Source organism: Lissotriton helveticus, chromosome 2_1 (genome assembly GCF_964261635.1).
Source record: "Lissotriton helveticus chromosome 2_1, aLisHel1.1, whole genome shotgun sequence".
Classification (NCBI taxonomy): Eukaryota; Metazoa; Chordata; class Amphibia; order Caudata; family Salamandridae; genus Lissotriton; species Lissotriton helveticus.
Genome location: NC_136059.1, coordinates 1,181,377,007 through 1,181,403,228, shown reverse-complemented (window position 1 = coordinate 1,181,403,228; position 26,222 = coordinate 1,181,377,007). Strand labels below are relative to the sequence as shown.

General features: G+C 44.0%; 1 protein-coding gene across 6 annotated transcripts in view; it reads right to left on the bottom strand.

The window, feature by feature from the left end:
* Positions 1-26,222, bottom strand: part of USO1 (USO1 vesicle transport factor) — a 515,242-nt gene that overhangs the window by 390,670 nt on the left and 98,350 nt on the right. For all 6 annotated transcript variants that reach the window (XM_078676053.1, XM_078676052.1, XM_078676055.1 and 3 more), the window contains exon 5: positions 21,852-21,952. In XM_078676053.1, coding sequence (XP_078532179.1) covers positions 21,852-21,952 — 101 coding nt within the window. The remainder of the gene's footprint in view (positions 1-21,851; positions 21,953-26,222) is intronic.

Sequence of the window (26,222 nt, the reverse complement as noted above, 5' to 3'; positions counted from 1 at the left end):
CAGGGCAGCCCCCTAAATACTGTATTTAGGGGGGCGTTTTCGGGGTCTCGAGTTTAGTAGCCAATGGGCTACCGACCTTAGGGTGACTACACCCTTGGTGTGCTCACCCCGCTTGGGGGAGTGGGCACAATCCCTAACCATGATTGGAGAGTGGTGGACTTGGCCCTTTTGGCAAGGTCATCCCTAAACTTTTTGCCTTTCTCCTAGCTTTTTTTCTGACATGGTGTTGGTGGTTTTAGGACTCTGGGCACTTGATCACTACTGTTCAGTGTAAAGTGCGTGTGTTCTCTGTGATAAAAATTGTAAGATTGGTCTACACCCGTTTGGCCTATTTAATTTACCTGTTAGTCCGTAGTAAAGTGGTATCTCACATACTCAGGGCTGGTGAATTACAATGCTACTGGTGGGCGTGCACCGCTGATTGCACCACCCACCAAAAGTAGCCTTTCAAACCTATCCCAGGCCTCTGCCATGGCAGGGCCTGTGCGCGCAGTGTTACTGCTGCTGTGACGTGTCACCTAAAGTGTGTGCCATATCAGTGACCCCCCTTTTACTACATGTCAGTCACCCCTTAGGTAGGCCCTAGCTAGCAGGGTGCATTGTAGGTAAAAGATAGGACATGTACCTTAAATGTGTGACATGTCCTTGTAGTGACATGTTCTGATAGTGACAAACAGCCTTTTTGGCTTTTCACTAATGTGGGGCTGCCCTCCCATAGGAATGCATTGAGGATTCCCTGATAAGTGTTTCAGTGGTAATTCCTGATATGAGAGGTGCAGCGTGGTCAAATTTGGTATATTTGGAATGGTAATAAGAAATGCTGCGCAATAGTGTGCGCAGATTTATTATAACCATTTTAGAAATGCCACTTTTAGAAGTTGGCCTTTCTGTTTGCTATGTCTCTGCCTGCCTGATGTGAATTGCATGTCTGGCTTTTGAGTGACAGGGGCTGGTGAAGTGTGTGTGTGGCTCCAGGAGGGGCAGAGTGAGTCAGCACTAGGCCGAATAGGACATCTGCATTTGGTGTAGTGGGAGGAGTAGTCCCCTGACCATGAATAGGATTGTGCCTGGCCTGTACAATGCTGGCTCCACCCCCCTGTGGTGTGTCTGATGACAAGTCCCCACCTGACAAAGCGGAAGAGGAGCCTGGGTAAACAGGGTGCTCTGATTCCCCCTGAACCAGTTTTTGCTGGTTTCTCCAAGCCCTGTGCCATGGCAGACAAAGCAAATGTGCCATATAAATATAGAGGCTGTGACCCCATGAACGTGTGCTGTTCCTGTGCGGAGGGGGCCTGTTGCTGCTGCTGGGCTCCAGGAGGAACCACCACGAGGGACTGCCTCCCTGCTGGATGGCCTTGTGTGCTGGCCTGCTTGGGCCCAGCCTTTGCCCGCTGGACTTTTGACCACTAGCGCCTTGTGAGCGCTATATTTAAATTACCAGGAGAGAGGAGCACGTGTGACTTGCAGCACTGAGCTGCGATTTATTTGGAGGAAATCCAGACGTTGGGATTCCCCCTCAATGATGCCAGGAAAGCGGGTGCCCACACCGCATTTTGGTGCTTAATTACAGCGGGTGCCTAGCCCGCATTTGGAGGACCTTCGGCAGGTGCCCACCCCGCCTTTATGCTGTTTGGCTGGTGCCCACCCCGCGTTGTGGAGTGCTGTACAGCGGGAGCCCACCCCGCACTTCACGAAGGAGAAAAGAATCACCACCGCGACCCGAGACAGGCGACCCGGAAGCCAGGAGACTGCTGCCTGACTGTGGGCGGGGCCTCGCCCTCAGAAGTCGGAGGTGAGGTGGAAGTATTGTGGCCTGAGCGGGGCTTCCGTGAGCTGGTGGGAGTCCCATGTGTAGTAGAAGCCAAGTGGGAGCCCACCCCGCACTGGCGATCAGCAAAGAGAAGCCCGACCGGAGTCCCGAGGGCTCTCCCTGCCCAGCCGTCTTCTCTGCGACTGGCAGCAGGAAGGAGGAGGAGCCTCGCACTTCCCCGCCGCAGACAGGAGAAGAGCCTGCAGAGCCGGTGAGTGGGGGCCGAGGTTGCACCGTGCCGGTGCCTAAGCGGTCCCGCAACGTTGGGGGACATTTCGTTTAGAGAGCCCCAGAGCGAAGCCACAGAGCGGAGCTCCAGAGGCGCTGCAAGTGCCTCTTTGATTTCCTCACAGCTGCACCGCCGTAGCGGGCAGCTGCAACGTTGGCCATATTTGTTTTAAGGGCCCCAGTGAGGGTCCAGTGAGGGTCCAGAGGGCACCGAAGTGCCCGTGCCTGATTTATTGTTCTCAGTTGGCCGCCGTAGCGGGCAACTGCAACGTTGGGGGCAATTCTTGTGGTGAGAGTCCCAGAGTGGATCCCCAGAGTGCCAGTGCCCCTTATGTTCCCCAGCTGCGCCTCACCAAAGCGGGCAGCTGCAACGATTGGCATATTTGTTGGTGAAGACCAAGTGGGGGCCCAAAGGGCACAGTGAGTGCCAGTGCCCAACTTTTTTTCTACACAGCTGCACTGCCATTAGCGACAACTGCAACGTTTAGGCCAGTTCATTGCTAGGGGTCCCTGTGGGGACCCAGGAGGTACAGTGGTGCCAGCGCAATTGCACACTTTTAAATCTGCTGCAGTGGCAGCCGCCCTGACATTTGAGACATACAGCATTTGAGCCCTCTGAAAAGGCCAGTTGGCCAGGGGGTCAGTGTTGGGTAGATAGGGCGCCAGGCCCCAAGGTGATTTATATGATGCCTATGATAAATGTGATTTATGCACCCTGATTTATGCCTGTAATGTGATTTCTGCTTATGAAGTTATTGCATAATGTGTTTATGCTGGTGAGGATATTATTGCATGATATGTTTATGCTGGTGAGGATATTATTGCCTAATAAGTCTATGCTTAGGAGGTTGGCGCATATGGTGTTTTACGCCTAATGTGATGCTGAGTGCATAATATGATTTATGTTGCTGGATATAAAGTACAGTGTTTTGCCAGTGGTTACTGGTTGTGGTCTACATTTACTATTTGTGCTTTGTGATGGTCCTGACAGTGGCCCAATTAGCCCAGTCATGTGTATATAATCCCCTGTAAATATTGCCTAGTGCCCGTTGTACAGTATATATTGTGTGATTACTATTCTAATATGTTTTGGATAATACAGAGGCTATTTTCATATATAACCTTGTGTGCAGTTTCTTCTGTGGTGTGCCTAGTGTGTTGCTGCTGTGTGTGTGTGTTGCGCACACGCTTTACACATTGCCTCTGGAATAAGCCTCACTGCTCGTGCCAAGCTACCAAGGGAGTGAGAAGGAGTTATTTTCAGTGTGTAACTCCCTTGTACTGACTAGAGTGGAGGTCTCTGCTTGACTTGGGCGCAAGCCCTAGCCAACCGGAAATCCCATTTCTAACAGAGAGTGTCTGCCATCTGCAAGATGACGGGCACTAAAGAGTGGGCTTCACCTCGCCTCCACACCTGAGGGGTGGGGTTGGCAGAGGTGGGCACACCTACGGGGTTGTTCTAAAATTGTCCCACCTGTACTCCAGCTGAAAAGGGGGTGAGACTGGAATGGGGCCTGCTCCTGATAGCAGGAGAGGCTGGGGTCGTGTTACAAAGGCAGCAAGGCATTTGAAGCTCCCCTGGCACAGATATGTCTTCCTGACCAAGGGGCAGGTGTGAGCACCTCCGCCCAGGAAAGTCTTTGTTTCTGGGCCCAGGGTGCTAGTCTCCCATTCCAGGGATCTAGAAACATTTTTTTGTGGTGACAGGCTGGTGTTTACCAGCCAGGGAACCCATCAGAGGCTGGTCATTTTTCAGGGGGCATCTCTAAGATGCCCTCTGAGTGCATGTTATAATAAATCCCACACTGGCAGCAGTGTGGGGTTATTGTGCCGAGAAGTTTGCTACTTATGTTCCCAGAATTTAGTAAAGCCATTATGGTGCTGTGGAGTTTGTAATGACAAACTCCGAGAACCATATATTCTTTGTGGCTCTACTGCACTTACAATGTCTAAGAATAGGCTTAGACACTGTAGTGGTACAGTGATCATGCACCAGTAATATAGTGCATCCAGCTAGAGGGGTGTCTTACCTATACCATAGGCAGTGGGATGCAGGCATAGCAAACAGGTATGTGTGCCATGTCGACTGTTCACTTTTGTCAGCACCAAAACACGCAGACTGCAATGGCAGTGTGTGTGTGTTAAGGTACAGGATCTCTAAGGGTGGCACAATGTGTGCTGCAGCCCTTAGAGGCCTTCCCTGGTCACAGTGCCCTTGGTACCCATGGTACCTTTTACAAGGTACTTACATGTGGCCAGAGGTGTCAATTGGGGGTACAAAGGTACCATTTTGGGAAAGAACACAGGCACTGGGAACTTGAATGGCAGGTATCCAAGGCACATCAAGTCGAAGTGTATCAGAAATCTGGCAACAGAAACCCACTTTCCTACAGTATCCAACAGAAGGGCAGCTACCATAGGTAAGTAACTTATTTTTTTGAAGAATATTTCCTCACTTTGTTCAAAGTCAAAAAGATTTTATTTGATTTGGTACTCAACTGAGGACCACAAATATTATAAAAACAGATTCATTACAGGTTAGAATAATATAAGAGATTTTAAAAATGTATAGAAATTATAACAGACAAATTCATTGGGAGGTTGTTTGCACACAAGTAACAATTCTTTTGCAGTTAGAATTCTACATTTCCGATATATAGGATCCAGATATCTATACCGGGCTGTTACTACATTAGCATTTGGGCATATAAATAAGAGGTGCTCTATGTTCTGATTTCCCCCCTGACAAAAAGTACATAGTGTGGATCCACCTGAAGTCCATCTGGATGTAACAGTTAACACAGGTAGATTTCCTAAACGCAACATTGTAGTTGCCCTCCTTGCGCCGTGTGTGAGGGAAAACCCTAGGTAGGGCTGTATTTGCTTGTACTCCAGTGACTCAGCGAAGGATTTGTACAAAGATAGTTTACTACAATGTGTGTGATCAAGTTCGAAACTCAGTTTGGGAGTAAAACATTTAAAAAAAAGTTTAAGTTGTGAAGGTGACCAGTTTAACAAAATTTCAGTACTGATCTTAGCTAATTGAAATGCCACAGTCATATTTCCGAAGAATATTAAATTTGAAGCGTCTCGATCAAAAGTCTCGGTCTTTAACAAGGATCGTAGTGATCTTTCTTTAGCGTGGAGGAGATTATAAGCCCACCTAATGACGTTAGCAACTGCCGTAGCATAGGAACTAGTAATTGAAAATTCAAGTCTTAGCGCTTGCACCGGTGTAGAATCAGAGACCTTCAAAATTTTCTTTAGTATTTTCCCTTCTTTTTGGTCCATATAGGACCACTGTTTTATTGGGATATATTCGGTGGCATAGGATAAAACAGGTGGAATCTTTGCTCTATATACTTTTAGCAGTGTGGAGAAGTGCCTATTCCCGGTAGCCGAATACAGTCTCGAGAGGGCCCCGGCATGTAATTCTGATTTCCTTTTTAGATGATTGATTTGCTTAGTGTTTTTCAAACTCTTTGTGAAAATCCTACCGACAACATTTTCTCCACCGAGCCTCCAACAATACTTGACACTTTGTTTCCTACCAGAGAAAGAAACAACTTTTGTTTTATTTATGTTCGGGATTAAAAAGTTGTCTTTCGAGTATTTATGTAGGATGTCAAGAAGTTTTTGTAAGCCAAAGGGTGTTCGGTCCAACATCACGATGTCATCAGCATATAACAAGGCGTGTATGCTTTGTGCAGCGATCTTTGGAGGCAAACTAGAGCCTTGTTGCAGATGGAAGGGTAGGTCACTGAGGTACAGTGAAAATAATATCGGCGCTAATAGGCACCCTTGTTTAAGCCCATTGGCCGTGTGGATTATTTTAGTCAAACCTTTTTCGCACCCCATTTGAACTTGACACCATGTATTAGTGTGGAGATTAATAACAACCTGGAGCAGTTGATCTGGAATACCTAACCTCCTCAACTTTTTCCATAGGGTCGGTCTATCAACTCGATCGAAAGCAGTTGAATAATCAATAAATGCTGCATATATTGACTGAGATCTCCCTCCTATATATTTATCGAGGATGGTCTGAAGTGTTGCTGTATTATCAATAACAGAATGATTGGGTCGAAAACCTGCCTGAAACATAGGTATTAGACCCTGCGAGAATGCCCAGTCTTTTAGTCGGTCCAATACTTCTGCGGCAAAGATTTTCCCGGTAGCGTCCATCAACGCTATTTGCCGATAGTTGCCGGCTATGTTCTTATTCCCCTTTTTGTGAATGGGAATGATGGTACTTCCCTGCCATGACTTAGGTATTTTGCCGGTTTTAAAGATGTAATTAAAAAGGGGAGAAAGCATCTGGCTCCACTCCTTGGGGTCAGTTTGGAGGACCTTGATGGGTATTTGATCAGGGCCGGAAGCACCAGTGCTTCTTGCTTTCCGGATGTGCATGGCAATTGAGATTGCCGATGTCTTAGTGTTTTTAGTGATATTCCTTACCATAGTAGTATCATGGTCCTTTCTTTCAGAATTGATTGGATTGGGTTTGTATGGGTCACTCAAATAAATTTCCCAGTCCAGAGGAGAGACTGGGATGGCTTGAAGTTTCTTTTTTGATCCGGTCATTTTGGCAATTAAAGACCAATATTTTCGCTGATTTTGTTGTTTAGCTGCTATTTGAATGTCTACCCAGTTGCGGTCCTGCAGCATTTTTTTACGTTTATTTTTCTCTCTTCGTACTTGGTTTTTTAATTTATTAATTTCTGCCTTAGTTGATATTGAGAAATTCAAGTATTGTGCTCGGATGAGTTTATTCAGTTTTTTTGCGGTAGATGAATTCCAGTTTTTGTTTTTGTTATTGTTTTTTCCTTTTCCGGTTGTAACCAATTGTGATTTATTTAAAAACGCTCTCTTGAGGTTTTTAATTATGTATTCGAAGTTAGTTATTGGGTCTTCTGAGTATATATTAGTTAGGAGTTGAGTGTGTGCAACCAGTGCGGTTATATTGTCCAAAGTAGAAGAATTCCAATATATCCGCCTCTGTTTGGTGTTAACTTCGGTTGAGGTATTGTAAAATATAATCTGACTTGTGAAGGAGGGAGTGGCCATCCAGCGGGTAGTTAGATGTAAAAGTGCGTGATCGCTCTCATCTGTAAAGTGGGTATATAGGTGTGTGACTGTCTCCATTAAGTACATCCCACAAATTATGTAGTCAATAGTTGAAGAAGATCCGTTTCCCCGTCTGGTATAGGAAGCCGGTATATCTCCTTCCGTGTTACCGTTCAAGATTGTCCCATTTAGACTTGGTAACAATAATAATAGCGACCTACCTCTCTTATCCGATTTGTTGCCCTTAGGAAATTTTGGGATGGACATTTCCAATGATACTTCTTTGTATAATTTTACCCATTTTCCAATTTCGATGTTTGAAATTTTTCCGTTCAGGTCTCCCATAATTACATATGGCATGTAAGAGCGATGATCTAATATGTGGATGATAGTTTCCATTATATCCTCAAATAGGGCATCTTGATAATTGCCGGGTGGGGCATATATGTTAAAGAGCAGCATTGTCTTTTGGGGAGCAGTAATGTGTGTTTGCAGTGCCACCTTGATGCACTGAAGACTTTCAGAATTGGTCTCGATGATTTCTTGAGACCATAGGTATTCTTCTCTTAGAAGAATTGCCAGTCCGCCCTTTGCGTGGCCCCGAATGGATTCTTTTGCAGGGATGTCATAAACATAATAGCCTTTCTGGCAGAAAGTTTTTGTTGCCCAAGTTTCCTGTAGGGCCAGGATATAGGGATGATTTTTAGTTGCTTCGATCATTTTATTTATAGTTTTCCCGGCCATGTTCCATGAGATGATCTCCAAGCCATTACTAAACAGTATATTGTTGGACATTAGTAGTTTTTTTGCTGTTTAGCGTCTCCGAGATCCAAGTCCAGGATTTTGTTGTTCTTTTGACCTCACACTCTTCTGCATCTTGGCTCCATACTACCCGTTCACCATTGTTCACTTGAATTTTTAGTATGTCAGTATTTAAACTTGAGGGGCCATTATACCCTTTATTAGATTTGTTTTTCCTTAATTCTGGTTTTTCAATTACATCATAGCCACTTTTGTGTAATATTTCCTTCTCTCTGAGAATTATCCCGGGAAGTACAGGTGACCAGAATGAGACCACCGCTAGTTTATTGTTTTCTTTTTTTGGAAAGATCACCAAGTCTATTTCATTACTTGTGAGAAATTGTAAGGACGGTATTTGTTGGAAAAGATTAATTATTCTTCCTCGATTTAGTGGCACATTGTCTATGGGAAAAAGTTCTTCGATTATTAAATGCTTTGACGATGTTCCTTCCTCGCGCCAGGATGACTTATCGTCATCTTCTCTTGTTCCGTTAATTCTCAGCCCTGTTTTTACGAGAGATGAGGCCGGGAGATATTCATCAGCTTTTGGATTCAAAGATTTCTCATTCGATATGGTTTTAGTAACTCTAGTTACCTCAGATATGGAAGTATTGGGAATTGTTGTAGCATTTTTGCCCTTTTCGATTTTTGAAGGAGTAATTTGTTTTTGGAATTTAAGTTTTCGCACTTTTTTTTGTGTATTCTTCTTTGTGGCTTTCTTCTCCTTTTTTTCCCCCCTTCATCCTGGAATTCTTTTGTTTTGGAGATCTTCTCCCCATAATCAGCTTCAGGTAGACTTTTGATGGTAGTTTCCTGAGCGTCTTTATCACACCCGGTTTTATAAGGATCTATTTTTTTGTTAGAATTCGAAAATATGGGATACGGTTTAAGAATTTTTGAAGGTTCTTCTCTGAAGAGTTTTTTCAGAGAATATATAGTAGAGGCTTTGTGGTTTTTCCTAGGTTCCTTTATTTTTCTTTCTATTATTACTACTTCCGATGTTTGAGTGCTTATATCACATTTTCTTAAAATTTGAGTTTTTTTAGTAGAATTTATTGATTGACCTTCCTGATGTTGCATTGTGTCAGATACTTGTTGTTGTTTCGTTACATCAGCTGATTCTTTTTTCCTTTTTTCCTCTGTTAAAAATTTGAGTATACCAATTTGTACATCAAGGGTATCATCCGAATTAGCTAGAATATGACCCAAGAGGGTTAGGACTGATTCCAAAATTTCCTGCAAGGAAAAAAGAGCTTTAGACATAGGTGTTACAGAGTTTGCAGAATTTGTGTTAGGAAAAAAAGGGTCGGGGAAGGAATCAAGTGTTGGGTAATGGTCTGATGATTTTTCCGGAGAGCTAGTAAATAACTTTTCTGCACGTGGTTGTGGTTCTGATTTATTATTTGCTGACATCATGTTGATACCAATGGGATCCTCAGTGCAGATTTGGCTTCCTAAAGGTTTTATCGGAGTTAAGGATGTTGAACGAGACACCTTTTGATCCAGGATTTGTAAATCCTCTGATGATGAAATTATATTTTGATTTTCTTCGAGATCAAGATCACTTACGTTTTGAGAGAATTGATGGATCAAAGCAGAGAGCTGTTTTTCCTCCTTAGTTTCCATGAGGTCTAGGTTATTACCTTCTTCCAAAACGAGAGTAGGTGATAGTTTTTTCGGTGATAAGGCAGAGAAGTACTTACTTATTGCAGGGGTCCGAGTTATCCGGCCGTGTTTTAATACTTTGTCAGAGGATTTCCTTACTGCTTCCTCAGTGCCCATTCGTTTCATAAATATTGTACGAGATCGTAACTTTTTTAGTGCCATTTACTTGACTAAAGTTCCCCTGTTAGATGTAAGTTTAACTCCTTCTCCGGTAGATTATTTAGGAGATTTTCTTTTAAAAACTAATTAGAATCTAATTGAGGTATGAGGTTTGATTTATCGGGGATCGATGACAACTCCGGACTCCTATACCCGTACCTTGATCTCAGTGATTCAACTGGTACACTCCGCGACCTACCTGGTAAAATCAGTGCTTGACTTCAAGTGGCCAGGGATCCGAAAATGGAATGGAAATAAGGTGGCCCGTCCCGTCCTAGTACGTCCCCGGACGGCCACAGACGGTCCCGCCCTTGTCCCGGGCTTCTCCCGGCGCGCTCCCGCAAGCGCGGGTTCTACTTCCGGGTTATAGCGGGAGGGGTCGGGAAGAGGACCAGCTGCGGCGAGTCAGGGAAGCAACGCCCGCTGGTCCTCGCAGTCCCGAAAGGGTGGGTGGCAGCTCCTACAGGTCCTCTCAGTGGGGGTGTGTCCAGATGACGATGACCTCGAGCGGCGCCCGCGGAGCGGGGGCCGCGAGGAGTGGGGTGATTGACAGCAGGTAAGATTTTTGTAGCCCACGAAGTTTTGAGCACAGAGCACAACAGCCACGAAGCGCCAGAACCCTCTCTCGACAGCAGCAGTGCGCCGAGGTCCCTGCCCGCAGTTCTTTTCTATCCAGGCGTGAGGGGTCGGGAAGAGGACCAGCGAGTCAGGGAAGCAACGCCCGCTGGTCCTCGCAGTCCCGCAAGGGTGGGTGGCAGCTCCTACAGGTCCTCTCAGTGGGGGTGTGTCCAGATGACGATGACCTCCAGCGGCGCCCGCGGAGCGGGGGCCGCGAGGAGTGGGGTGATTGACAGCAGGTAAGATTTTTGTAGCCCACGAAGTTTTGAGCACAGAGCACAACAGCCACGAAGCGCCAGAACCCTCTCTCGACAGCAGCAGTGCTCACTTTGTTTATTGATACCAAAGCAGAACCTCTCAAATGGTGGGTCAGACGAATGGCCCAGATCAAAAAGTCCTGCAGGACCAAACTGGCAAAGTGCCCCTCTCATCGGACCTGGCAATCAAGGCAGTAGTGCTTCAGGGAAGTGGTGACTGATGCCCATGTCACAGTCTAGCGGACATCCAGAACAGGCACTACATATGCCCGCGCAAATGTGGCAGCCTTGGCTTTGGTGGAGTAAGTCCTCAAAAGTGAGCAAGTGAATAGCAGATCTTCAAGCGCAGGACTATCCATCTTAAAATAGCTCTCTTCTGCACAGCCTTTTCCTTCTGAGCTCCTGCAAAATGCACAAGGAGTTAATCGTTCACTCAGTGTTTCTTGATGCGATCAATACAGAAGCTCAGGACTCTCTCTCAGGGTCAAACTGGGGAGTCTCTCTTCTTCTTTGGATGAGTAAGCTGGAGCAATGAATAGATGAAGAATGATAGACTTTTCAATGTGTAAAGGCATCACAAGCTTTGGCGGAAATGCTGAATTACTTTGCCGCGAAAGTTTGTCCAGGAAGGTGGTGATATACAGTTGTCAGACAGATAACGCCTGTAAGTCACTCACAACGGACTGATGTGATCCCGAAGAGAAACACTGTTTTCAGGGTTGACAGACAGAGATAGCAGCTTTACATCGGTTCAAATGGAATGCACATTAAGAATGTGGAACCTGATTAAGGTTCTACTGTAGTATCACAAAAGGTTCTGGCAGGGACATTTGGGTCAACCCTTTTAAAAATACATAGTACAACAGGAGATTAGAACAATTCTGACTGATAAACCAAACATAATAAAATAGAAAAGGCCAACAAGTAACTTTATAGTAACTACAAGATTTTGGGGAGAGAGAGGGGAGGGTAAAGCAGCAAACTTTCCCCAGCTTCTAGCATTGATGGTTTTGGTTGATGGACAGCTGACTGCCAGTAGGACATTCACTGCATCAGGAGGAAGGTCCAAAGCAGTTTACTTTACTGCTGCCGCTCAATCTCCAAGCATGGAGGGGTGGGGCTTCCAGCGCTGTCTGCAGAACTCTGCTTTGTTGCTGCGACAGAAGAGCCTCCTGAAGCAACAGCCGGATCAGAGGAAAGATGCTCATGGCCAGAAGATCTGGATACCACAATCACCTGGCCCAATTCAGGGCCTCTAAGATTACTTGGGCCTAGTTGCTTCTGATCTTTTTCAGAACTTCGGGCAGGAGATGAAGAAGTGGGAAGGCATGCAGGAGTTCCAAGCTCCATTCCAGTTGAAAGGCACCACCGAGGGAAAGTTGCTTTGGGAACTCCAATGTGCCAACGTTTGGACACAGCATGTTCTGGTCTGTGGCAAAAAGATCATAGTAAGACTCCCTCTATTTATTTATTTTATTTATTTATAACGTTTTGTATAGCGCGAACGTGACCGCGAAGGGTATCAGAGCGCTTCACAAAATGGAAGGGAAGAACAAACTAACAGGGAAATTGCAGAGGGGGTAACAGGATAACATTATGAACTAATAACAATGTACCAGGATAAGAGCAAACATTACTTAATAGGGTCTGACAGACAACCCTTAGTATTACAGATGTTAGGTCAAAAAAAGTGTAGTCAGGGGTCATTGAGAAAGCAGACGATCCATTACGATTTAAGGCAAGAACTTGTTCATTAGGATTATTTTTACTTCATGTCTGAAGGCAGCCGTGCAGGGGATTCTGCAGACTTCCAGTGGAAAAGAGTTCCAGATCTTTGGCAGCAGACAACCCACATCACCTCGGAGTGTAATTGCCATTCTTGATCCACTAGGCACCGCTGACAGAAATTGTTTGCCCTGGTATTTAATGATCCTGCAAGGTGTGATGATCAGTGAGATTCCCTGATGACTCAACTAACTCCGGACAACCAAAGCCTTGTGGCACAGGATCAAATTCACCACTCCACACTGCTAGCTGCCATACCACAACGCAGTGTGTCGTCCGAGAGGACTTGCACCCATTACCCTTGATGGGCAGGACGATGGCTTTTAGGGCCAAATGAAAACGTCAGCAAATCCAACACATTGGTTCCGAGCGGAGACCCGCTTTCACATCAGAGTCCTTTGACATTCAGGTCTCCCAGGCGGGATCCTCAACCCAGCAACAACGCAACTGTCATGATGTTTAGCTCTGGGTGAGATAGGGAGAGGGCTGGGTTACCCGTCCAACTGTGGTCTAGTAGCCCCCACTGCAGATCCTATGTAGTGTAGTCTGACACCTGAATGAAATATGACAAGTTTCCTTATCCTGAGCTCACTGAGATTTCAAACCCCTTTTGCATAACTCGCATGTGCCACCTGGAGTGGCCCACCAGCAGGATGCAGAAGACCAAAAAGTCTCAGAGCCGCTCTCATTGAGATCCCGTTCAAATGTTGAAACATCAGGATGATAGTCAGAATGTCCAGGACTCTCATGTGAAGGAATGTTTGAAATGTCACTATATCCAGAATGGCTACAATGAAGGGGAGCTACTGTGAAGGGGACAGGTGTGACTTTGGTTAATTAATAACCAAAATGATGATAGGAGGTTCATAGTCCTTTGGAAGTGCTCTACAATTGTTCAAGGCGAGCTTGCTTTAAACAGTCAATCATTGATGCATGGGAAGACCGGGACTGCGCCACCACCATAGCCTTTGTGAACATCTGAAAGGCACTGGTATGGCCTAAGAGGAGTACAGAGAACTAAAGTGCTTGAGGCCCACCTGAAACTGCAGGTGGCCACTGTACGACAGGTATGGGGGGGAGGGAACCCTATGATGAAGCATGTCACCTTTGGGTGAGTGAGGGTTCTCATCCTTAAAGAGAAGATCTTTCTTATTTCCGATAGTACCCTTAATCCCTTTTTGTTACATTAGTTACAGAACTCTGTTATGTTTCTTTTGAGGGTGTACTTTTTGTGAGTAACACCTTATAAGGGCAACACAGCAAAACATAATTGCTTTTTAGGTGCATCAGCAAAATGATTAAATACAAGGGACCTTGGTGACATAAGTTAGTTGATTCTGGCTTCTCAAGGCAGGTGAGGGCATTAAACAGAGTGTTGGTAGTTCAGGGTGTACATACATAACATAGTGGCAATTGCCACCTTGTAGTTACAGTTTTGCCACACGTTATACTGAAAAGCCTTTTTTCGATCTCGTGACTTAAGCAGCGCATGCACTGCTCTCATCTTACAAGGCTTCTTGGAATCAATACGATTCCAGAAGCCTCGTCCTAGCTCCACCTTCAGCTTTGATTCATGCGTGTCGTTTGGCGTCACAAATTATGCCGAAAGCAGTGCAATGATTGCATGCAAAGTGGTACAAAAGGGGGTGGTGATGGACGGAGCATCTGAACCAATCAAGCACTCACACCCAGTCAACAGATCTGGGTTTAATCCATCACCGTTCTTTAGCCCACTCTGCCACCCCAGTTCAGACATGGCCATATGCAAATCAGTCTGACCCTGTGCCTCATGGGAACAGTCCAGACCGAACTGCCAAGCCATGCCTTCCCTGGACCGGATACAAGCTTCCGAGGACCGGTTTCTGGCATTTCAGCCGTCTTCAGCCCGGCCTGCTTGAATCCAGTGGCAAAGTGAGCAAGGGACTCACGTCTGAGCATACCCTGCCAGCTTATGGCGAACAAAGGGGTACAAAAGGGGGTGGTGATGGACGGAGCATCTGAACCAATCAAACACTCACAACCAGTCAACAGATCTGGGTTTAATCCATCACCGTTCTTTAGCCCACTCTGCCACCCCAGTTCTGGGTGGCTAAATCACCAACCCCTTTTGTACCACTATGATTGCATGCAGGGCATGTCAATCGCTGCTTGTTGCCACCATGTCTCATTCTAGCCACGCCCAGCGGGATTGGAGCTCTTAACCGCTGCGTGACACAGTAGGTATATTATCGCTTGCCGCACTGTTTTTGTAAACTTGTTTATTCTCTGCCGCCATGATGCACTTCTGTGTCTCCCATACAGCCAGCCAGCCTCAGTGTACACCACCAGTGCCGCAGATGCTGAGCGTACCGTGCAGACTCGGCACTCCTTACACCCAGCACACCAATGTAAGATATTGCAAACAGGCCAAAAATTTGATTGTTACAGGATTTTCAGTTTTCATTCAGAAACACGTTGAGGAGTATGTAGGTAAAATACGAATTGCTTTTAAGGATACTTGTGAGGGATGAGGTTGCCTCAGTACTTCTCTGCTGCCAGGAAATCTCTTCTCGCCCGCCAGCGTGCAGCCGCCTTCTCTCACAGAATGAAGACTATTATTTTATTCCTGTATCAATCAAGTTTCTGTGACCTGGCCTCTGCTTCTCTTCCTCCTTTTTGTCCAGCCGTTTTTAGTTTTCTCAATTGTATATACTTTTGACAGGAAATAATGACTACTTTCATACAGTGCAGTCTCTAGTTTGTCTGGTCCAGTGGCTTGGCAAAAGTTAATTATTGCCGAAAAAAGCCTAAAGTTGGTTTGAGGACACTTGGTGTATTGAAGCTTCTGAGGTGCCCTTCAGGTAACACACACCTCTAAAATGTGTCCCTTGTCTTCCTATTTGCTAGAGGACGCTGCTGATGTGACTATTTATTCCATGCATTCTTATTGTATTTAATGTCTCCCTTTTTAACACATTGCTTTTAACAAACTTTAACCATATCTGATCGTGATGCATTTTATTTAATTGCATACTTCGATGGTATAATCTACTGAATAAAGTATTTTGATGATGCAGAATGGAGGATCGTTCGTTTTCAGTAGGTTTCTCTCAGACTCGGATGTCAGAGGACTATTTTGGAGCCAGACTGTTTACTGCTTTGAAAACAAGAGATTGAAACTTTTAGAAGTCCTGGCGCTGGGCAGTGAGTCCACAGGCTTAATATTGCCAGGATGTTGATGCCAAATCGACGCTAATTCTCCTTCGAGTTTTCTCTTCTTACAACAAACATGAAACTGGGGCCTGGTTGTGGCTGTCTCCCTGATCTAGATCTTCCCTGTGCATGCGGTGCAGTGAGCACCCACCCAAATTTATTTTTCATGTCAGCAATCCTCCAGAATTGGGAAAAAGGCATGTTTTATTTTGGTAAAATGCCCAATCAATAAGTAATACAGATTGTATTTTGTTTGATCTATTAACAATTGATTGGATCATTAATAACAATCACAGCCCGCAACGCACCATCTGTTCCAAGTCATGCAAGTCATGATCACTGTGATTATGAACACATATTGAAACCGATAACATCAATTATTGTTATCCAATAGCATTAACTACATGAGGACTTTAACTAAACTTTTGAAACGTATATTTATAATACATTGCAAGCATAGAAAGTGCAGTTTATAGATTTCAAAATATCATTTGAGTATTTCATTTCATTAGGAAAGTTAAAACACCGTTACTTATTGTGTATTGTATCTAGCACTATTTGTATAAGTGAATTTAAGAAAGCAGAATTAGCAACATTAGTATGAGTAAAATACAGACTCATACTACTCATACTCATCAAATCAAATCAAAATAAGCTTTATTCGGTTTTTAAATTTAAAACCATAAAAGCAACAAAAAGAAATATATGCATACATTAGTAACTCAACAATTCATTACAGAATTAAAAGAAAACCAACTATTTAAAACAAACTCAAGCTAAAAACGAGTCAAGTTGTCAGAATAATAACACAGAGTACACACAGTCCCCTTTCACCATGTATTTTGGGCCAGTGGTTGGGGGCTAGGATAAAAGTCATGTAAGTCCCAGATACAAATGGGACCATCTCCAATTTTGGGCTGGGAAGATCGCAAATAAGGGACAATGTTCCTGTGTTTGAATTTAATTAGTATCAAGTCCCCCGGGATATCTTTAGGCAACAAGCCTAGCCACCCCACCCTCCTGACGCTCAAGATTCCGCCATCTAGAGTAGGTGGTAACGGTCTGTTGTTTTGGAGCCAAAAGATGGTTTTGTTCAGCAGGTCCTGTTGGGTTTCAAATTTTCCCTGTTTAAGTGCAGGGACCCCAGAGAGGACAGTCACATATGGGGCGGCTTCATGGGGTAGATTTATTTGATGCCTTCTCTCTTGAATAATTCTAGGAGCTGTGTGAGGGACATATACAGGGTTAGAAATAACAATGCGGCCACTAGGAGTGGGTTTGGTAAGAAGAGAGTCAAGAGAATGAACTTTGCTGCTTTCGACGGACTTAGCCTTTTCGAGGTTAGTAAGGAGAGTAGGACATGTAGGTATGGCAATATTTTCAGATAATGGATAAATCCTATTAACTGTTTTTTCAATACTGGACAACCTGTCCCCCAGGTCGTTGATTTTAGTGACCAGCGGTAATAATGCAGAGTTTAACAATCGTTCGATTTGAGCCAATAGGGTCAATTGGAGAGGCGACACAAAATCATTTGTTCTAATCTCAACCTTATCCGTCATTAATAAGGTTGGGTTAGGGGATAACGAGGGGCTACAGCACATTTGGTCGTTATTAGGCTCGTCATGGTTCCTTTTACTGTTAGAGCCCCGTGTCAGTGTGTTGGCCTGAGGAAGGATTTTCTCGATGGCTAAAGGTACATCATGGGGGGTGCAGTTTATTTGGTCTGTGTCTCTTCCCTTTTTAGGGGGGGTTAATAACTCTGGTTGATAGTTGGTGCCACACAGGGCATTCAAATCCTCCCAGATAGACATGATTATTAAACAACAGAAGTCCAGAAAAGATAATAGGCAACTCAAAGACGAAACAATACGATAAATTTAAAGTCTCTATACCTCCTCCTTCGTTAGAGCCACAGAGGGCCCGCCCTTTGCCCGGGCTTCGCCCGGCGTCCCGCTCGCGTCCCGCGAAGTGAAGCAGAGCGCTGTTTGTAGGCGCCTCCTGGCGCTTGGTATGCGTGGGAATGCAGCGCCGCCGCTGAGGCAGCCGGGAGTTGCAGTCCCGGGGCGGCGGCGCTGTTTCTGCGGTGAATGGACTCCTGGCGGTGGCGGCAGCAGGTAAGGACTCCCCTCGTCCCCCCTGGTCAGGTATGTGCAGCTCCCCCCTGCTCCGCCAAGCAGAGCGCTGTTTGTAGGCGCCTCCTGGCGCTTGGTATGCGTGGGAATGCAGCGCCGCCGCTGAGGCAGCCGGGAGTTGCAGTCCCGGGGCGGCGGCGCTGTTTCTGCGGTGAATGGACTCCTGGCGGTGGCGGCAGCAGGTAAGGACTCCCCTCGTCCCCCCTGGTCAGGTATGTGCAGCTCCCCCCTGCTCCGCCAAGCAGAGCGCTGTTTGTAGGCGCCTCCTGGCGCTTGGCATGCGTGGGAATGCAGCGCCGCCGCTGAGGCAGCCGGGAGTTGCAGTCCCGGGGCGGCGGCGCTGTTTCTGCGGTGAATGGACTCCTGGCGGTGGCGGCAGCAGGTAAGGACTCCCCTCGTCCCCCCTGGTCAGGTATGTGCAGCTCCCCCCTGCTCCGCCAAGCAGAGCGCTGTTTGTAGGCGCCTCCTGGCGCTTGGCATGCGTGGGAATGCAGCGCCGCCGCTGAGGCAGCAGGGAGTTGCAGTCCCGGGGCGGCGGCGCTGTTTCTGCGGTGAATGGACTCCTGGCGGTGGCGGCAGCAGGTAAGGACTCCCCTCGTCCCCCCTGGTCAGGTATGTGCAGCTCCCCCCCCTCATCCTAATGTAATTGCACATGGGTGCTACGTATAGGATTCCAACCATATAATAGCGTGTAGGACTGCAACATCAGGATTCTCCTCACAAAACCTTTAGGAGTAAATCTGTGTGCCCAATGTGAGCCATCTTTTTCCCAACATTTTGAGAATTCTAAAGGTAGCAAGGGTTTGTAGATTCTCCTGGAGGGAGCCGAAGAAAAGTGCTCCGTAAAAGTCTGTTTTTGTTTCCTGAAAATCGCATCAATGAAAGGTTTGCTATGCTAAAGTCACAAGCTTCCAAGCTTTCATGCACAGCTGAACAAAAAATCTTTTCTTACCACAGTTCTTGCATCTTTCAAGGAGCTAGCCCATGTTTTCTATGTTTGATGCTTTCAATCTACTTCCAGTGTGTGGTGAAAACTGGTGTGAAATCCATGGGTGATCTAGGAAATATATAGATTTCTGAAAAGCAGTCAACGTTCGGAATTCTATAAGCAGTCCCATTTGTATGTCCATCTAGATTTTCCCCCTGAAAAACTACCGGTAACTGTTGAAATATTGAATGCGAGTAGGCAATGTGCTTAGCCTGGATTTAAGATAATGAAGCTAGAGGGAGAGATGTTCAAAATCAAACATCTTTGGAGGTATTGTGAGTTTAAAAATAATGTAAAACAACTCTGTACTGCGGTTTAGCGCCTAGACACCTCCGGGTAATTGTTAGGCTTTTGAAATACCTATAAAATGGTTATGTACATTTAGCATCCCACAAACAACTCTCACACCAGTGGCCCTTTATCAAGGGCAGTGAGGCCACAATTGCGGAAAGAACAGACACGCCCGTTGTTTGCGCACCTCCAGCTTCACTGTTCTCAAACCATGCATTGACATCCCCCACCTTCCTTGGGGTCGTTTACAGATCATTTGCATAGATCTTCCCCTTTCTTCGAGTGATTGACATTCAAAACAAGCACTAAAAATTCAATAGGTCTCACCTTTCATTAAGTTAAAGCCATTTGCTTTGCTATACAATACTATTAGCAAAGCAATGGCTTTAACTTAATCAAAGGCGAGACCTATTGCATTTTCAATGCTTGTTTCCATTTGCCTCCAGCTCTGGTACTTGATAATCAATGAATATGCACCAAATCTGGCACAGTGTAGCCAGCTGCAATCCAACATGCCAAAAGTCATGCAGTTCATGAAAAAGGTTAAAGGGGGCGGGGCAAAACAAATGGGTTTACACATTTAAGCTCCCATAGGGTATTTTACTCACACCTACAGCCAAATACAGTACATAGATTTCCACCAGAATTGAGCTAAATAGATTCCCACCCGAATTGAACTCAGAAAGCCTGCTTTTGTTGATTTCGGATAAATCTGTTCAATCGTTTTTGAGATAGAAGCCATGTGTTAATGTGCTTATACCTTGGACACAGACTGACAATTTCTTGTAATTTGACAAACAGTATGTTGACATTACATCTGGCATTTTCAAATCTGTAAAGATTGGTAAAGAGTTGGGGCGGTGGTTCTGTTAAAACGGGATGCTAGTTTCTAATATGTTGGCAACGTCTCATGAACATGCACCAAATCGGACAGAAGCTTGGACTGATTTGTTTCCTATTGCTAAATTATGTTTTTTTGTCAATCCATTAAAGGAGGGGGGGAATATTAGGGGGTTAATACAACTTTCGATTGCTTAGAATTGTAGTGCCGTTTGATGAATGCGCTACGAAGTTAAAGCTAGTGCAGGAAGAGTGGGCGTAGTGCAGATCCAATAGGAGAATGCAGGGTCAGAGCAAAAAAACAGGCGAGCAAAACATTTCTTAATTTCATGGCACGGTTTGAAGAATCTGAATGAAACTTGGAAAATAGCAAATTAAGCCCTGCGCAGGAACAGGCAGAGCCTGCAACCAGCTTCTGCTGTACCCAGCTGAAGTGGGTTGGGGATAGGACCTGGCCAGATGCTGTGCATTATGCAAAATGGGTACATACGGGAGAATGCAGTACATCATTAAAAAAAAACACACTGAGAAAAATGTAGTTAAAGGTCAGTAATGGTTCAGAGAACAAACAAACAAAAAAGCCCTGAAATAACTCACTCCCCCTGCAATACTTGGTGCCGACATGTAAAAACACAACACCACAAAAGAGGCTGTCTACCAAGCGCAAAAAGTTCTGGCGTATGTGTTGTGGAGTACACTGTGGCGAATTTCAAGGCTCTCAACCAACATTCTATTGTCAACTACTCAAATGTAGCTGGTGGAAGGGGATTATTGGGAGAAGTGTGTGAGGAAGTCCCTTCCTTAATCTGGGAGAGGCGAGAAGGAGGTGTGTGAGGCAGCCCCTGCCTTAAACGGGGAGAGGAGGGGAGGGACAAACATGCTGGGTTGGATCAGCAATTTTAGATTTGTTTTCACATCTATTTGCACCAGTACCACCAGTTTCCAAACCTTAAGTGAAACTCAAATACATCAGTAATGGTCTCTCCGTCTGAAAGATTACTGTTCCTTTCTGTACCAGAAGGTGGGTTATCTCTTTCCCAAGGAAAGAGTCGGAGAGACTTTCAGGTTTCCAATAGAATGGTTATGTCTATTGGTTATCTCTGAATTAATGTCAGCAGCAAAGGTTTTAGGCCCATAAATACCTTCCCGTTGAAAATTAGCAATGGTCCATTTATGCCAACAGAGGACCTTAAAACAATGAGTCATGGTTATATTTAAGTGGCAGTACACCTCAACACACAATACAGTTTTCAGCCTGTGACGAACTGTGGAGATTCCTTTAGGCAATATGATACTATATTGGTTGGGGCCTCACTAACCCATCCACTATGGTCTGCGCACACACACCGTCTAGAAACAGCACATCTGTGATATTATATCATTTTATTGAGACTATCAGGGTCTCCCCTGCTTTTCTGCAACAGACTTCTAATAGTTCTAAAAACTGAAGGGTCACCAAAGAAGGAAAACAATGAGTCTTCTTATGCACGAATACTGAAGATTCCAGCCAGATTATGGGTGCAAAATCCCTAGGCACTAAAGGAACAAACAGCACAGGCTGATGTAGTATTGAAAGTAGATTTCTTCAAGTAGCATTCCCACCAAAATGGCCCCACTTTCATAAAGCTTTTAACTACATCATTACTTAACTATTATTATTATAACCCTATGCCTCACCATAGAGAGGCACTGAATCAACCTTAAATATAGTCTACCATAACCTCAAGAATACTGTAGATTCCAGTGAAGTAGCTCCATTTCTCCCGTATTACTTCCAAGTGGCTTTTGATTCAATGCCACCACCTGGTAAATTACATTCCCATTATCAGCTATAAACACAGGAGACAGTTTAGGGCAAGAACAGAGTGCGTTTGAGAACTTACAATCTATACGCAGCAAGACTTGTCAAAAAGGATCCATTATTGGCACCCAGAAGAAGTAGGAAAACGTTTGTCCTTTTAAAATGGTCCTTATCAGAATTCTACATTAACGGATCTACTATGTCTCAATCTTACCTCTAACAAGGATAATAATAGTGTGATGTTATCTTGCTGCTTAATAAAAATTTCTGCAAACTGGCTGCTCAACTCATCGCCTTGTACTTGAGTGTTCTCTTCTGCAATTTTCAAAAGAAAGTGTTCATTTTATTAATAAATCCAATTAGCAAATTAAATTGCATTCGGTGTTCCTCACAAGCACACATTCATATTTAGCTAGCACATAACACTGAGACATTTTCTGGGTTATATGAGCACACTGATGATAATTCTGAAGAACCAATGAAACCACATTGAAACCTTAATTTGAACAGGGAGCCCAAAAGAGTACTGCACAGCTAGAAGAAAGCATACTGCATGGAAAATCTTTTGATAAACTGGGCAAGGTATAAATATGTTTGAGTTGGACAGGTGCAGTGGGCAGGAAGGTTCTGTTTCCTTAAAGATGAAAAGTTACATCTTCACTTACCATTCCATACAGGAATGCTTTTCCTTAATATTGACATAATCCATAAACCCCAACTCGAGCTCCAGTAAAACCAAAATAAGTTCAAGGCCAAAGCTTGCTACCCCCCCACCCCCCTCCCACAAACGATCAAGGCATCAGACTGCCTGCCTAGCATCCAAAATGATCAAACGGTTTTCATGAACCCTAGCAGATTCATTCGATATCCCTAAAAGGTGTGTTAGCTGCTGTTCACTGTCAGACCAACTAAATTGTAGAGTTACGTATTTTTCCAGGAGTTTCACCAAGAACTTGAAAGAAAGGATAGTTTGAAGGTCCTTCACATCTGGGTTCAGTCTATTTTTGGAAGAGAGGCTAAGGTAGCATTTTGCAGGTAGGGGCAGGAGTGAGGATAGAACATATTCACTGTAGGAAATTGTACTATTGTGAGGGAGTGACTAGCCACCTCAAGGGAATAATCATAACCCATCTCAGGGTGAACCCTAAAAGCCACTAAATTAACCTGAGGGCAGACATGCTGAACTTAGGGCAATGTGTAAAGTATTTATGGAGTACCATAACAATAATTAATTTGACATGCAAAACAATAAAAATCCCAAACTGAATTAGAAAGATAGAGTAAAAAGCAATAATCAAATTGACCCGAAAATGACAAAAATACAATAAGGGGAACCACAGATGATTTTTTAAAGTTCTGAGTAGAAACAGCGCCAAGAAGCATAAAGTGCCAGTGACACTCAAAGGTCGCAGTAGACCGTAACCAATGCGCAATTTAACGCTGATTGAACAAGTGCAGTAATGTTGTGAAATGGGTCTGAAGTTGCCACATTCATACCAAACACAAGCTAGTGGGTGCAAATTATTATGGAGCATGTCCTAACCAATGAGGTAAAAGTTCCCGGAGCAAACCTTACCCACTTGGGTATTTTCAAGATGGCAAAAGTCTTTGGCCACAATAAACTTTGGCTCCAACCGAACAGGGATTGTATGGGGGGGGGAAGTACTATAGTAATTCTATGGTCCTCCCGCATCTAACACAAATACAGTTTGGGGCATTCACTATACCTCCCGTAAACTCACAGACAAAAGTCTGTTTGAATACCTCAGAGTTTTTAGGAACTAGACAATGGGTGCACAGGAATTGTTTTGGCCTCCTGAATCCCTTCCTTTCAAGTGTACCCCCGTGTGTGAATGGTAAAAACCCAGAGAAAGAAGACTCGTGGGACAAAGGAAGGACCCTGCACATGTGGGAGAGCAAATGGAAATTTAGCCTCCATGAATTTCAGGCATGGAAAAGGTTAACTTTCTAAAAATTACTTTTCCTTCATATTTATAAACAATCAGACTTCATCATTGAAAATGATGTTAATAACTATTAAAAGTATTTGTTTAATTGTTTTTCTAGCTAGTCCAACTCCTGAGATACAGTATTTGGATATTAACCTGTTTTCTACACAGGACAGCTAGGGCTGCCACAGGGGGAAATAGGTTTTGTATACTAGACATTGTAATAGCATGCAAACATTACATTTCTACAAGTCCTACTTTTAAATACCATACACCCTTCCTAGTGGGCCTACAAAGGAGTGACTTATTAGTATTTAAAAGAGAGGTTTTGACCTGTGACAAGGGTTTACTTAGATGGGTCAAATTACATCTTTTACACTGCTATAGTCAAGCTACACAGGGTAGGGTTGAAGTTATGCCTGCAATACCACTGTAGCGGGTGGCAAAATAGGTGCTGGCAATTAACTTCAAGGCCCATATATAAGGGACGTATAGATAAACTAAATAAACTGATTAGGAATTTGCCAATATGATCATTTTTAAAGGGGAAGCACAGACACTTTACTATTAGTGAGCAGGGGAAAGTATACAGAGCTGTAAAGACAACAGAAATACATAATACAGCAAAAAGGTCAAAAATACAAGGTGCCCACACAGAAAAGTCTGATTTCTTACACTCACTGTTTAGAAAAATTAAGTTGAAGAGTAAACTTTTTAGATTTGGTCTTTGATAAGTTCAGTCAAGCAGTTGAGTTGGCACATCGGATGGATGAGAATTTACTTATGAGACAGAAGTGCTGCAAGAGTTTGATTTGAAATAAGATGGCATTTTACATCGGTCTGAAAAGCACTGAGTTGTGGAGCAAGTAGACCTCTGCTGTAAATTCATTACATACCGTGAAAATTCATATGGTTGACTATTAGCGTCACCGACTTTCTTCACCTAGTATGCTTAACTGTTCTGCTAATGGTTACCTTTTATCGGTAGCTTTGTTTAGCACTCATTCTTTTTTTTGAGGTAGGTCTTTGCCACAGCCTTTATTGCTCACATCGACTGCAATGTCTATCATCAAAAGGAGCATCTAGCAGTAAAGACTGTTCTTGAAAGGCTTCACATAGCGAGGAATTGCATCACTGTTTTATGGACCAAACATGATGGTGACCAAAGTAATATGAAGATGCATACAACTTTGAAAGTTAAAAGACTGATGTACACACCTTTCTCGAGCAAATTTACACTTACACATATTCAATATTTAATGTGGACACTGTATCAACAGGTCAGAGTGAGTTCATGATAGCAGGTCCTAACGGACGGCCCTTCCTCCTGGCCCATTCTCTCAGTGAAAGCACCTGAATAACCTTACGAATTGAAATGAGGGAACTGATTTACAGCAACTGCATGCAGGGTGGAACACTTAACATGACCCTCATGAACACCATTAACATGAAGCATTATTGTTCAAAAATAATATAAATGGAAATAGTCACTGGATGAAATGCTAAGAAAATATGATATTCTGCCTAGAGTCAGCACCATGAGGTGGTCTATTCTTGAAAAGTACTGTAATTATGGTTATTCCTTTACAATTTTGGCTGGCAAGATTAGCAAGACTTACAAGTGGTCTTGACAAAACTACTAACGATAGGCTCATAATTATGAGAGCGCATAGGAATGGGTTTACAGTGGACACCATGTGGTTAGATTATGGATGTGCAGCTTTAACAATCCATACATGTAGATAAGAACTATCACAAGAAACAATATGCATGCCCTATACCAAAAGCGCCGTGCATCTAGAAATCAAAATGTTATTTTTACCTTCGGTATCATCTGCAATAGTAAATATAAAAAAAGAAAAAAACAATTGGTTCACAAAACGAGCCAAGTGCCAAGATGTAAGTTCATCATAAAAATCAACCATGCATCACAATCTGTCGCTAATAGCTTTACTGTAAAACAACATTTAAATTATTGTTTCACTAGTTCATGTTAAATATAAATATTTAGCAACGACACATCAGTCAGGAAATATAAAATAAAATCACGGCTTTGAAAAGAAAACTAATCAAATGTAGTTAAGGGACTAACATGATCTGTTGTTAGATAGACACCAAGGCACTTGGCTGGTATCAAAGAAAACGTATATAGTGCAGTACATGCAAAAGATGCTAGAGGGTCTGAAGAAATAGCCTGCCTGTTCAGCTACCAGCCACAGAGCAGCACTAATCCTGGCTGAAAGTAAACTTTTCACCTGTTTCTCTTGGAAAGAGACTCCATGATGTGACAGACTCTGCTTTGTGAGGGTTGGGGGAGTAAGCTTAAAGATGTAGAATGGAGGAGACGGAAAAAAATGGAAATGAGGTGTGAATTTTAGAAATGGTTACAAAAACAATAAAAGACTTGCATGTTCTCTTCATACTTAAGACTTGACGGAGGCTTTAAAAGGGTCTAATACACTACATGCCTCTCAAGTAAACCTTTTTTCAGGTACCCCTTTGCTTCGGCTTAATATTACACTAAACAGCTTCTTCATCCCTGAAGCACAAGTTACTACTTGTGTAACGATATATCTGTAAGAGACATTAGTTAGTACTAGATTCCTTACCTTAGAATATCCCCAGGCGTCAGACTG